This window comes from Anabrus simplex, chromosome 7 (genome assembly GCF_040414725.1).
Source record: "Anabrus simplex isolate iqAnaSimp1 chromosome 7, ASM4041472v1, whole genome shotgun sequence".
NCBI classification, from domain to species: Eukaryota; Metazoa; Arthropoda; class Insecta; order Orthoptera; family Tettigoniidae; genus Anabrus; species Anabrus simplex.
In genome coordinates this window covers 117,685,173-117,700,757 of record NC_090271.1, presented here as the reverse complement: position 1 = coordinate 117,700,757, position 15,585 = coordinate 117,685,173, and the positions used below count along the sequence as shown (strand labels likewise).

Below are 15,585 nucleotides of genomic sequence, written 5' to 3'. Positions count from 1 at the left end.
CTCAACGCACTAGCTTCGCACTTGTTTCCAATATCAAACATGTCGGACACACACATATCAACATCAATCACCAACTGTACAATAAACAATTTGTATTTGAAATAAAGGTAGGTTATGATAACCTTCTATCAAAGCTTTGAAAACATATGACATTGTCAAGATCTCTGATCCACTCACGGAAAATCAATAACCCAGCGTATGCTCTCTACGCTCTGTTCAGTAAACTGTCAAGCCACATCTCGACAGAAATTTATGAATATTTAAAAAATAGAGTTATAATTATCGTCGAGCATAAACAGACATATGTACAAGATAGATGTTTAAATCTATGCATTCATTTCTAAGAACAAAACCCATTGATATGGACGACGAATTAAAAAGTATTGGGGATACTAGACACGCATAAAATATTAAATGCAAATGTAATACGTTCTAGTAAACAGGAAAATATGAATAACTTGAGAAAAAACTCTTTCAACACTGTACGTTTGGCACAGACTGTTAAAAGAAATATTACGAATGTGTACACAAATGACAGAACACACTGTTCTTCGTAACAGGCGACCGTCAGCATTGGTCCGGATATACTGATACAAATATCGAAGGAAACCTGTTTCACCTTTAATCTGTCCATCTGAAATATTTCACAATGAATCACCAAGATTTTAACTGGGAGGGTCAAAGGAAACCATCTGAGTTAATATCGATAACATTAATTGTTCAACGACCATTCTAAGTGCTAATGATCTTAACTGACACTAGTACATCGGAAATTTTTCCCCACAGGAGTTCTTTAACGTGCCGGAAGCTAACTACTCGGAGGTGTTGCATTTAAGCACACTTACACATTGGCAACAGCTGGATTCGAACCCACAATCTTGGGAACAGAAGGTCAGCTGCTAACTGACTGTGTTACCGAGGTCGGCTGACCACCTGAGCTATGAACGAACCCTATTTTGAAACAAAAAATGCCCTGTATTTCGATCAGCTCGACATCTAGACTGACCATTGCTTACCTTGAGAATCCAGAACTGAACCGCAGTGTACATTCTTGAGGCATGTCCACAGATTATGGCATTTTATAGTTGGTGGCATACAAATAGAAGAGTCACGTGATTCACTTTGACTTAGCTGAGTGCTCTGGAACAATGGTGGCGGTTGCAGGATTCTTCCATCACCTGTGAAAATAGGTTATTTCAAAATTAACGTAGTATTCTAAGTGACATCTACTAGGTAAGTGCAGTCTACAAAATAAATCATTCATCATCGTACAGAACGCCAAAACTAAGTAGATACCCTGTGCAATAGAAGGGAAATAAAGCGTACACCTACAGCAAGATGAAGACAATAACGTACGGAATGTGGCGATTAATTCTAATAACGAAGATATACTCAGAGGAAAGAAATACGAATATATTAGTGATCTGTTAGGTCATCAGCCGGCCCCGTGGTGTAGGGGTAGCGCGCCTGCCTCTTACCCGGAGGCCCCGGGTTCGATTCCCGGCCAGGTCAGGGATTTTTACCTGGACCTGAGGGCTGGTTCGAGGTCCACTCAGCCTACGTGATTAGAATTGAGTAGCTATCTGACGGTGCGATGGCGGCCCCGGTCTAGAAAGCCAAGAATAACGGCCGAGAGGATTCGTCGTGCTGACCACACGACACCTCGTAATCTGCAGGCCTTCGGGCTGAGCAGCGGTCGCTTGGTCGGCCAAGGCCCTTCAAGGGCTGTAGTGCCATGGGGTTTGGTTTGGTTTGGTTAGGTCATCAGCCCAGAGGCTGGTTGGATCCTCAAATAACACCATCAAAGGTTATGCGTTTATAAGGAAACCCCAAAACCAATGGCAGCACCAAAATGAGGCATACTAGGCAAGATGAGGAGCGAGGTAGTTTGCCATTGCTTTCCTCACTGGGCCGACCAGATGCACTAGTCATGCTCCGAATGTCATTACTCAGCACTACCCATACCCCAGCAGCTCCATATTGTCACAGCCATGGATGTTGACTGGGACTTCGGGGAAGCTACACTTTATTCTGGCCTGTGCCAAGAGATGGATGCAAAAGTACTGTATCCATCAAGAAATGACAGCAGGCAGTATGTTATTCAAATGTGTAATTCCCTCCAACTCCCCCCCCCACACACACACGAGCGCCGTCCGAATTGGTACTGTGCAAAGAGGACAGAATAGACTGTGTTACGATGTTACACGTCTTATGGGTATGGCAAGTGTGCTGATTATACAAACCCTAAATGATGGTAATGAATATTGCAGCCTACAACACGGGTCATGTCCTAGATTTCAGACGTTGTTGTTAATTCAGTGCTATAGTATTAAATGAAACAGACTTAATTCCTGTATACGGAAGCCGAAATGTTCAGTAAACGTCTACAGAGGAATAAATAATTACAATTGAATACTGTTATTATTTATTTACCCGAAATTTGATAACTGAAGAATGGAAGCCTCCTGAAAAAGGGCGATTCCTAGGTCAAGTCAAGTCAAATCAAATCAAATCCAAATCAATCTTGCTTTCCCATGCCATTACCCTACAATAAACCAGGAAAATTCATTACAGGAGAGGATAGTAACCCGATTCCACTCTTCTCATTATGTATATTTTCCTTACACGAAGACTCATACAAACAAAAATGAACGATGTTAAAATAGCCCTCGGACTGACCACCTGACCTATCTTAGTATACTTCTCAACAATGATACTTCTCTCTCTCCACGCTCAAGAGCGACAAACTCTATTCTCTCTCTCCTGAAGAGCTCTCACGTTGGATGAAAGTTGTTTGTGCAGGTCTTCGGATGTTAAGCATGAAATATCACTTCAATAATTTCCGCTAAGAATTCATTCTAGTGTGGTTTTGAGAATATATTACCCAGGTCACTGCTCGCAGTTGAAGGTGTAGGAGGCAGTTCCAGACGATGACGGATTCTCTGTGCTCGCTCCGTGAACGCTCGTACCAGATCTCTGATGCGCTGGTGAACAAACGGCTGTCCATCACCGTGGAAGCTGAAAAACAACAAAACTGATTAATATAATAACATCTCCGACAGCCGATAAGGTACTTCGTATTTCCTGTCAGTGTTACTTGTCCTTCCGCTAGACCAGTTGTCGGCACTGTATTCTGCCGTCATCATCATCATCATCATCATCATCATCATCATCATCATCATTATACCCTTTCACACCCATGGGTGCATAGGAGAACAGCAAGCTTCCTCCAGAGTCCTGTCTGAAGCAGCAACTTCATTATCGCTTCATCTGATGCCAGCTGTTCGAAAAGTCTTCTTACATTGTGCGACGCTATGTTTTCGTGGTCTCCCTTGTTTCCTCTTGCCTCCCAAGGGTATCCATTGGACTGAACTCTTTGAATACCTATTTTCTGGCAATCCTAGAATATAATAATAATAATAATAATAATAATAATAATAATAATAATAATAATAATAATAATAATAATAATAATAATAATAATAATAATAATAATAATAATAATAATTTGCTTTACGTCCTACTAACTGTTTACGGTTTTCGGAGACGCCGAGGTGCCTGAACTTTTTCCCGCAGGAGTTCTTTACATATCAGTAAATCTACTGACACGAGGCTGACGTATTTGAGCACCTTCAACTACCACCGGACTGAACCAGGATCGAAATGCCAAGTTGAGGTCAGAAGGCCTTCAGTCTGGAATCGTAGAATCTGTCCCGCTAGACCAGGATTTCCCAAACTTTTTCTGACCATCGCCCACTTTCGAGATTTATAATTTTTTCGCCCACCTGATTTCAAAAAAACGCATAAATATTAAAATTACTGACACATATATTCAAATATCTACATATAAGTTGAGAAATGAGGATTTTTACCGGCATTTTTCTCTTAATAGGTACATTATGTTTATTTAGGTATAATTAATTACATTACAAATTTGCAAATAATAGGTCTAAAAAAGGAATAACAATCAATGAAACGAATTAAAGAAAATTTAAACTACATGAATTTTATATCTAATTAATTAACCAACAAGAATACCTATGTCTAATTAATGTGAGGGATAGATCTGATGAGTTTCAATCAATTTGTTGTTGTCAGGAGCCATTTTTGTTAGAAAAATTCTAAGATCTCCTCGCTTTTCAATTTCTAACCTATTTCTAGACCTCGTGGCAAGATTATTTACCGTACTAAACCCTCTCTCAACCATGTAAGAAGGAAGGGCTACAAACAACTTTACTGTGATGCACCACAATCCATGATAGAGCTCACGAATTTAATTTTGAAGCCAAAATGCTTGGTAGCCCAGTTTGATCTTGGGCTTTAGTTCTTCATTTGCAACAAGCTCGATCAGCTCTTCTTCCAGGGTCGGGCTGAGATCACCTTCAGAAGGACAACTGTTGAAAGTGTCAAGAATCCAATCAGGTATTTCCAAGGATAAAATATCCTCAAACCTTGTACACATGTCTGAATGAAGCATTTCTAAATGCTGGCAGTATACAAGTAGGTCTTCTTTGGTCGGGGTTTCTAACTTGAACCTAGGAAATTGGCTTAATTCGTTTCGCTCAAGAGTTCTTTGCCAAAATATCAGCTTCGACACGAAAGATGAGAGAATGCTCTTTGCTTTTATTAAATTAAGTTCATTCCCTTGCAGCTTCAAATTTACTTCATTGAACTTACTAAATAGGTCTGCTAGATACGCAATGTCACCGGTCGAATTCACTATGTGTCCGTGCAAAACAGTATCTTTCACCTTTAAGAATTCCAATACGAAGTTTAGTAAAGAGTAGAATCTCTCCAAGCAAGCTCCTTTGGACAGCCACCTCGCTTCAGTGTGAAGAAGTAAGCGCGTAAAATCTTTCATTATCCATGCAGAGTTGTTTAAATAGCCTGCTACTGAACGCACTGGTTTTTTATTTACCGCCGTAATGGCAAACTGTAGAGACCTGTGTAGTCGTTGTGCCCGTTCACACGTCCACGACAGATTACAAAATGGCGCCGACCGAAGGTATGGGCCATGTAATCTATAGCAAGCAAGGAATAGTCACCTGTTATGATGACTCAGAGGGCCATATACGTCATGGAATGGTCAAGTATTCGAGTAAAACGGACAGTGGACGGTCTGCAGTATTGTTTTCAGAAAAATAGAAAAAAAACAACATTATTATTAAAAAATCTTCATCTTGAATTTTCACGATAACGAGAGCGGACGCAATCACCGTCAGCGGAATAATTCTTGAGCAGAAGCAAAGGATCGCGCATAAGAAAAGAAATATTTCAACGATTGAATAAGAATAAAGAATAAGTTTTCGTCAAGATTCAAAAGCAGTTCAGACGAAAATAGACGTACTGAAGTCGTTACATACGAAATTGCGGATACGTCGAAGAGCTACGAAGAAAAATAAAAATAAATAAAATTAAGGATTAAAGACGTCAGAGAAGAATAGCATAAATGGCTGTATACTGCAATATAATCTTCAACTTTGAGACTGACAAGAAGATGATCAAGATGATGTGCTAAATTCACATGATGGACCGACCGGGGAACAATTCATCTTACCTTATGACCAGGCAATGACGAGGAAGGCGACGGGTAACCATCCGACCGAGCCATGACGAAGGAAGGCAACGGGAATCCAGATAGTACTTCCAGAACGAAGGAGCGGATGACGTACCAGATGTCTAACCCGTGACCGAACCGAAGACCCAACTACATCCAATGGGAACGGAACAGCTGGACCAGGGACAACCATGAGCGAGCTAAGTCATTCATAATATTTTATTGCATAATTTTTGGTTTGCCTACACATGTACCTTAGGTATGTGCCGATGGGCTAATTGTAGACCGATAAATATGGCAATGCAAGTGAGGATTACCAACGATGTGTGAGATAATTAAGTTCGTAGTTACGATTTAGTAATATAGCAATAGTTTATGCTATATCGAGCAGAATACTTGTAGGAAGCGTGAGGTTTGAAGAGAAATGTGAAACAGCTGATTGAAATGACATGCTGGGAGATTATAGAGATTTCATTGAAGTAATGCTTAAAGTTGACGTCACGAATGGTTGTGCGCGGTGTAGAAAGAAACCACCGCCGTCTCGATCCTCCTATACTGCCTGCTCTATGCGAGCCTTTTTGCGACTACGCTGTGACAAAATTTCTCCGCTAGATGGCAGACATAGACGCGCAATATTCTAAACTTGTTCTAATGACGACAGCCTACAAAACACTATGCAGTATGGTCATATGTTCACTGAAGCTCGTAAATTACATCAGTAATATCAAATATCAGCAATATTACCTGTATGAAGTCGCACTTGGCCTCTTCATGCACAATTTAAAGATTTTCCTGGACGAAGGCTTGGAGTGATACCGTACTTTTTGTGTTCTTGCCAACGCAATATCAAATAATAGAGGTCTTAAAAACTTGGTTAGGACAATATCACTAACAGTTTGCTAATGTTCTTTGACCTCACACTGTAACAAAACACATTCTGAAATTTTTGTTTTTGCTATTTGTGTTACGTCGCACCGACACAGATAGGTCTTATGGCGATGATGGGATAGGACAGGCCTAGAATGGGAAGGAAGCGGCCGTGGCCTTAATTAAGGTAAAGCCCCAGCATTTTCCTGGTGTGAAAGTGGGAAACCACGGAAAACCATCTTCAGGGCTACCGACAGTGGGGTTCGAACCCACTATCTCCCGGATGCAAGCTCACAGCTACGCGCTCCTAACCGCACTGCCAACTCGTCCGGTATTCTGAAAGGGAAGACGTCGGAAGTCCTCGTATTACGCTCATACGTTTGAAGGACTTCGACAATAGGGCACAGCAGCGTAAACGAACTCCTGCAGATGCTTCACCAGAGCAACAAAACAAGGTTTTGGGTGTCGAACTCCTCCTCCGTCCTAATGCATAATTAGTTCCATTTAGCGGTGTCGAAGCTTTAGGCAGTGAGATGTTGCTGACACAAATGTCACACTCCATCCTCTCTTCAACAACACGAACCTAGTACCGGTACCTGCAAATTAGGATTTGATTTCCTGTTTCTAGTTTGACTGGAATATTATCGTCTGGATATCTGAGGTTGTCCAAAATGTCTAAACATGAAGACGTTTCGTTTTGTGATTGTCCGTCACAATTCTTATCACAAGGAATCCACTATCCTCCACGGCTTTAATCACCTTCTGGAAAAAAATCCGCAGCCTGTTTCCTGTCGTTCGACCGGGTCAGGAATGGAAAGAATGAAGCCCCCATATAGCAGCGAGGATAGGAATTGTGCCGGCTGCCGAAGCCTGTCGCACTCCTCCGGGGCAATGATTAATGAATGACAGATGAAATGAAATTATATTGGAGATTGTTAGTGGAATGAGAGATAGCAGGAGAAAACCGGAGTACCCGGAGAAAACCTAGCCCGCCACCGCTTTGGCCAGCACAAATCTCATATGGAGTGACCGGGATTTGAACCACAGAACCCAGCGGTGAGCGGCCGGAGTGCTGCCGCCTGAGCCGCGGAGGCTCCATCATCTTCTGAAATAATGTGTAAAGGCACAGATGCGTGCGAGGATATCCTAGATAAAGCCGACTGCCGCTTTTCTTTTAATTCCCTTCTAGAAGGTATTTCATTGAGTCATATCTTTTCTGGCTGCGAACCACCTTGCCGAGATTGGCAAAATGTTACACAACAGTTGAATATATCGGGGAAAGAATCTGAAGTTCCAGTTCTACGAAAAATATACCTTGCACGAACGGAAAGACACAAGTACCAACACTTTAAAATCACTTTTGAAATATCTATAAGCATAGCATGATTAATTCATTTCACAGTTCTTTGCAAAATATCTCTTGTACGAACGGAAATGACCAGACACGTTTACTCCTTGTGCGAAATAACTTAGGTTTTCACACACATTCATGCACCAATAACACAGTGCTGCACCCACACTGATAGCGAAGAGTGTGAGTCTACTGCTGCACTCTTACGGCGACTTGGAGAAATATTGGTAGTCGCGCCTTCCTGTGTTAAACTAGTGGCATAGAGCAGGCAGTATAAGAGGATCGAGACGGTGGTGAAAGAAACAAATGGAATTACGCATTGTTTGGTTCATAGAAAGGGCATTGAACTCGTCCGTAGGTTATGAGAAGCTGTGACTTGTAAATATTATTAAGAAACTGTGTGGTATTTTAACGTAGTCGTGAAGTTGGGAACGCGATAAATTATTATGGAGGCTACGGTGTTAATATTAGATTGATGTTGTAATGAGAATATGATTATGGTAATTGGATGAAAGATTCGAATTATATATATAGTGATATGAGATGTTTTACGCGAAGCAGGACCAACGAGTACCTGCAAGTTAAGTTATGCCACACTACAAGTTTATTTTATGATTTATTTGCGTATGAGTGCCCACACCGCTGGAGCTACACAGGCCAAGGTACGAACTGGATTTACTATTATAGATGTATGCTCGTGACGTAATCGTATGTCAGTGTAGATGATTATAATGAACATTAGAATACTACGATACATTGAATAGCTGTAGTTAACCAGATACATTACGTCACCGATATATATGAGATTATGTTTTCTAAACCTCGCGGCATAGCGCTTCATAGTAACTGCATAAGAGAAAAGTAGCTTGCATTGTAGTTGAATGTTATTGGAATATAACTAAAGAAAGGGACATTGAACCTAAAAGGACATGTGTAAGACAGCCAAAGATTATGTTGAAATTAGATAGATAGCTAGATCGATTAATATCCTCCGTTAGAACGTATATTTCTGTAACGAACTTCAGCTAGGGAAAGGCTAGAGTAGGAGCCGCATTTACCAGGCACTAGGAATGAATGCCTTAGTTCGTAAGTAGTTATCCACGCACAACGAGATCGTTGCAACAAAATCATGACTTCGGATTTCACTCAAAAATTATCTTGATTCCTTAGAACTATTTTCGATTTCCTTTGATTTATTCAGGCTTAATTTACATATACGTTAATTTAGTCAGACTTAACTTATTAGTGTATTCTAGATGCATTTCGGCTGGATATTGTATCCAAGTGAGACTGGTTTAATCAGACTAAAGAAAGTGAACTATCGTAACTAGTTAAGTGTGTCGATGTTATACTTACATTCTAATTGCAAGGTGGACCTCAGATGTGTCCAGTGATCTATTGTAAATGTGTAAATATTTAACTTCTACGTCACAAAGGAACTGATCATCTTAATAATTTTTAAAATACTGAATATTATTTTTCGTCTTATTTTGCGAGCCAGCGCTGACTCATTCTCCATACGTATTTTCAGTCAATTTTAAATAATGCGTTGCATAATATGGAAATTTAGTAACTTAAGATTTTATTAATAAAATATCTTGTTATTTTTCTATAATTGCTGGTGTCATGAATTCTTTAATTACTGTCTAGTTTGTAAGTTAATTAATGGCTAAGAAAGGTACCGTGTAATTAAGTGTACATTTAACCATGGTATGTTCTCTCGAAGTCAATACTCTGATAAGGTTGTCGACGATGATAATTATTATGTCGTGAGTATCGATAGGTGTCACCCGTGAGTTGGGATTCTCTTGAACTTACGTTAAGCGAATTCTACAGTAAGATTACATGTCTTACTTGCCATAAGAAAACCCTGAGGTATCCGCTGAGCGACTCCATTTCGTCAAACTAGGCTGCCCAACGACGAGTAAGAAAATGGAGGTATCGGGTAAAGAATGTGATCCGTCTTTGCGGTTACATTTAATTCGCTTTACGTGAGTTCAAGAGAATTCCAACTTACGGGTGACACCTATCGTTACTCACGACATAATAATAATCATCGCCGACAACCTTATCAGAGTATTGACTTCGAGAGAACTTACCATGGTTAAATGAACACTTAATTACACGGTACCTTTCTTAGCCATTAATTAACTTACAAACTAGACAGTAATTAAAGAATTCATGACACCAGCAATTATAGAAAAATAACAAGATATTTATTAATAAAATATTAAATCATTAAATTACCATATAAAGTGACGCGTTATTTAAAAATTGACTGAAAATAAGTGTGAGAATGAGTCAGCGCTGGCTCGCAAAATAAAATGAAAAATAATATTCAGTATTTTAAAATTATTAAGATGATCAGTTCCTTTGTGAAGTAGAAGTTCAATATTTACACATTTACAATAGATCACTGGACACATCTGAGGTTCACCTCGCAATTGCAATGTAAGTATAACATCGACACAAATAACTAGTTACAATAGTTCACTTTCTTTAGTCTGATTAAACCAGTCTCACTTGGACATAATATCCAGCCGAAATACCTCTCAAATACACTAATAAATTAAGTGTGAATAAATTGGAATACATTTAAGTAGATCTGAATAAATTAAAGGAAATCGAAAATAGATCTAAGTAAATTAAGATAATTTTTGAGTAAAATCCGAAGTCATGATTTTGTTGCAACGATCTCGTATGTGGATAACTACTTACGAACTAAGGCATTCTTTCCTAGTGCCTGTTAAATACGGCTCCTACTCTAGCCTTTCCCTAGCTGAAGTTCGTTAAAGAAATGTACGTTCAAACGGAGAATATTAATCGATCTAGCTATCTAACTAATTTTCAACATAATCTTTGGCTGTCTTACACATGTCCTTTTAGGTTCAATGTCCCTTTCTTTAGTTATATTCCAATAACATCCAACTACAATGCAAGCTATCTTTCTCCCATGCAGTTACTATGAAGCGCTATGCCGCGAGGTTTAGAAAATATAATCTCATATATATCGGTGTCGTAATGCATCTGGTTAACTACAGCTATTCAAAGTATCGTAGTATTCTAATGTTCATTATAATCATCTACACTGACATACGATTACGTCAAGAGCATACATCTATAATAGAAAATCCAGTTCGTACCTTGGCTTGTGTAGCTCCAGCGGTGTGGGCACTCTTACGCAAATAAATCATAAAATAAACTTGTGGTGTGGCATATCTCAACTTGCAGGTACACGAGGATCCTGCATCGCGTAAAACATCTCATATCACTATATATATAACTCGAATCTTTCATCCAAATACCATATTCATATTCTCATTACAACATCCATCTAGTATTAACACCGTAGCCTCCATAATAATTTATCGCGTTCCCAACTTCACGACTACGTCAAAATACCAGACAGTTTCTTAATATAACATTTACAAGTCGCAGCTTCTCATAACCTACGGACGAGTTCAATGCCCTTTCTATGAACCAAACAATGCGTAATTCCATTTGTTTCTTTCTACACAGCGCAAACCATTCGTGACGTCAACTTTAAGCATTACTTCAATGAAATCTCTATAATCTCCCAGTATGTCATTTCAATCAGCTGTTTCACATTTCTCTTCAAACCTCACGCTTCCTACAAGTAATCTGGTCGATATAGCATAAACTATTGCTATATTACTAAATCGTAACTACGAACTTAATTATCTCACACATCGTTGGTAATCCTCACTTGCATTGCCATATTTATCGGTCTACAATTAGCCCATCGGCTCATACCTAAGGTACATGTGTAGGCAAACCAAAAATTATGCAATAAAATATTATGAATGACTTAGCTCGCTCATGGTTGTCCCTGGTCCAGCTGTTCCGTTCCCATTGGATGTAGTTGGGTCTTCGGTTCGGTCACGGGTTAGACATCTGGTACGTCATCCGCTCCTTCGTTCTGGAAGTACTATCTGGATTCCCGTTGCCTTCCTTCGGCATGGCTCGGTCGGATGGTTACCCATCGCCTTCCTCGTCATTGCCTGGTCGTAAGGTAAGATGAATTGTTCCCAGGTCGGTCCATCATGTGAATTTAGCACATCATCTTGATCATCTTCTTTTCAGTCACAAAGTTGAAGATTATATTGCAGTATACAGCCATTTATGCTATTCTTCTCTGACGTCTTTAATCCTTAATTTTATTTATTTTTATTTTTCTTCGTAGCTCTTCGACGTATCCGCAATTTCATATGTAACGACTTCAGTACGTCTATTTTCGTCTGAACTGCTTTTGAATCTTGACGAAAACTTATTCTTTATTCTTATTCAATCGTTGAGATATTTCTTTTCTTATGCGCGATCCTTTGCTTCTGCTAAAGAATTATTCCGCTGACGGTGATTGCGTTCGCTCTCGTTGTCGTGAAAATTCAAGATGAAGATTTTTTTAATAATAATGTTCTTTCTATTTTTTTGAAAACAATACTGTAGACCGTCCACTGTCCGTTTTACTCGAATACTTGACCATTCCATGACGTATATGGCCCACTGAGTCATTATAACAGGTGACTATTCCTTGCTTGCTATAGATTACATGGCCCATACCTTCGGTCGGCGACATTTCGTAATCTGTCGTGGACGTGCGAACGGGCACATTGGCAAGCTACCGACCGCAAAGAGAGGAAAAAGATACATACTTGTGGTTGTTGACATATTTTCCAAGTACATCTCACTTCAAGCTATACAGAGAGCCAATGCTAAACAAGTCATACGGGCCCTAGTGGATAAGGTTTTTCCTGAGATGGGTAAGCCAGAAAAAATACTCACAGATAGGGGAACACAGTTTACGTCTGAAATATTCCGTGAACGAATGAAAAATGAAGGTATCAGACATACTATGTGTTCGGTACGACACCCAGAAGCGAACCCTGTAGAAAGATACATGAGGGAAATCGCCAAGTTCGGCAGGATATACTGCAACCAACAGCATTGGAAATGGGTGGATATATTAAGTATTATAGAAAGGAGCTTGAATAATACCATTAATCAATCCATCGGACAGATTCCCAGCGCAGCTCACAAGAATATACATCCTGAAAGGAGTTGGGACAGAATATTTACTATGCCCTTGGAAAGGAAGCCAGATCCACAACAAATAGAGACTATCATAAAGGAAAAACTACAGGAACAGTCACGGAAACGATTAAAGAGGGTGCAAAATAAGAAATTCCATGCACCATACAAACGAGGTGATCTTGTGTTAATTAAAACAGTACCAATGTCTAATGCACCGAATAGAGTATGTGCGAAGTTCCTACCATTATACAATGGCCCATATAAAGTTGAGCGTGTGCTAGGAAACAATGCATACGAATTAACAAGCATGAATGGAAAGTACCGAAATGTACACAATGCTTGTAACATCAAGCCTTATTACCAAGAAAATGAGACTAATGAAACAACGGAACTAGAGGAACAAAGGGGCCAAGAATGTATAAACTACATACCAATATCAAACTCGCATCCGCAAGTTATTTGAAACGTCGATTTATTATATTTATTGAAGGAAAGAATCAGCTGATTATATGAGCACAGTCGAGTATAGCAAAGAACATCTCTAAATCAGGAGCGATAACAACCGGTCGATATCTTAAAATCGATTAGCCAGTCGCTATACGACAATGAATACATATAAGAAGCGAAGGCACATTTATGATTCGAGTTTAAGAAAGGAAAATATATTGTGACCAATATATTTTGTCCGTGACGGGGGGCAATAAATGTGCCCGTTCACACGTCCACGACAGATTACAAAATGGCGCCGACCGAAGGTATGGGCCATGTAATCTATAGCAAGCAAGGAATAGTCACCTGTTATGATGACTCAGAGGGCCATATACGTCATGGAATGGTCAAGTATTCGAGTAAAACGGACAGTGGACGGTCTACAGTATTGTTTTCAGAAAAATAGAAAAAAACATTATTATTAAAAATCTTCATCTTGAATTTTCACGATAACGAGAGCGGACGCAATTACCGTCACCGGAATAATTCTTGAGCAGAAGCAAAGGATCGCGCATAAGAAAAGAAATATTTCAACGATTGAATAAGAATAAAGAATAAGTTTTCGTCAAGATTCAAAAGCAGTTCAGACGAAAATAGACGTACTGAAGTCGTTACATACGAAATTGCGGATACGTCGAAGAGCTACGAAGAAAAATAAAAATAAATAAAATTAAGGATTAAAGACGTCAGAGAAGAATAGCATAAATGGCTGTATACTGCAATATAATCTTCAACTTTGAGACTGACAAGAAGATGATCAAGATGATGTGCTAAATTCACATGATGGACCGACCGGGGAACAATTCATCTTACCTTATGACCAGGCAATGACGAGGAAGGCGACGGGTAACCATCCGACCGAGCCATGACGAAGGAAGGCAACGGGAATCCAGATAGTACTTCCAGAACGAAGGAGCGGATGACGTACCAGATGTCTAACCCGTGACCGAACCGAAGACCCAACTACATCCAATGGGAACGGAACAGCTGGACCAGGGACAACCATGAGCGAGCTAAGTCATTCATAATATTTTATTGCATAATTTTTGGTTTGCCTACACATGTACCTTAGGTATGTGCCGATGGGCTAATTGTAGACCGATAAATATGGCAATGCAAGTGAGGATTACCAACGATGTGTGAGATAATTAAGTTCGTAGTTACGATTTAGTAATATAGTAATAGTTTATGCTATATCGAGCAGAATACTTGTAGGAAGCGTGAGGTTTGAAGAGAAATGTGAAACAGCTGATTGAAATGACATGCTGGGAGATTATAGAGATTTCATTGAAGTAATGCTTAAAGTTGACGTCACGAATGGTTGTGCGCGGTGTAGAAAGAAACAAATGGAATTACGCATTGTTTGGTTCATAGAAAGGGCATTGAACTCGTCCGTAGGTTATGAGAAGCTGTGACTTGTAAATATTATTAAGAAACTGTGTGGTATTTTAACGTAGTCGTGAAGTTGGGAACGCGATAAATTATTATGGAGGCTACGGTGTTAATATTAGATTGATGTTGTAATGAGAATATGATTATGGTAATTGGATGGAAGATTCGAATTATATATATAGTGATATGAGATGTTTTACGCGATGCAGGACCAACGAGTACCTGCAAGTTAAGTTATGCCACACTACAAGTTTATTTTATGATTTATTTGCGTATGAGTGCCCACACCGCTGGAGCTACACAGGCCAAGGTACGAACTGGATTTACTATTATAGATGTATGCTCGTGACGTAATCGTATGTCAGTGTAGATGATTATAATGAACATTAGAATACTACGATACTTTGAATAGCTGTAGTTAACCAGATACATTACGTCACCGATATATATGAGATTATGTTTTCTAAACCTCGCGGCATAGCGCTTCATAGTAACTGCATAAGAGAAAAATAGCTTGCATTGTAGTTGAATGTTATTGGAATATAACTAAAGAAAGGGACATTGAACCTAAAAGGATATGTGTAAGACAGCCAAAGATTATGTTGAAATTAGATAGCTAGATCGATTAATATCCTCCGTTAGAACGTATATTTCTGTAACGAACTTCAGCTAGGGAATGGCTAGAGTAGGAGCCGCATTTACCAGGCACTAGGAATGAATGCCTTAGTTCGTAAGTAGTTATCCACGCACAACGAGATCGTTGCAACAAAATCAATACTTCGGATTTCACTCAAAAATTATCTTGATTCCTTAGAACTATTTTCGATTTCCTTTGATTTATTCAGGCTTAATTTACATATATGTTAATTTAGTCAGA

The 15,585-nt window shown here is 39.3% G+C and overlaps 1 protein-coding gene across 1 annotated transcript in view; it reads right to left on the bottom strand.

Annotated features, from left to right (window-relative positions):
- The window catches only part of CngB (Cyclic nucleotide-gated ion channel subunit B), a 117,769-nt gene that overhangs the window by 50,109 nt on the left and 52,075 nt on the right, over positions 1 to 15,585 (bottom strand). Inside the window, exons 4-5 of the mRNA XM_067151273.2 lie at positions 2,885 to 3,018; positions 1,017 to 1,178 (exon numbers count right to left, since the gene is read on the bottom strand). Of these exons, the coding sequence (XP_067007374.2) occupies positions 1,017 to 1,178; positions 2,885 to 3,018 (296 nt within the window). The remainder of the gene's footprint in view (positions 1 to 1,016; positions 1,179 to 2,884; positions 3,019 to 15,585) is intronic.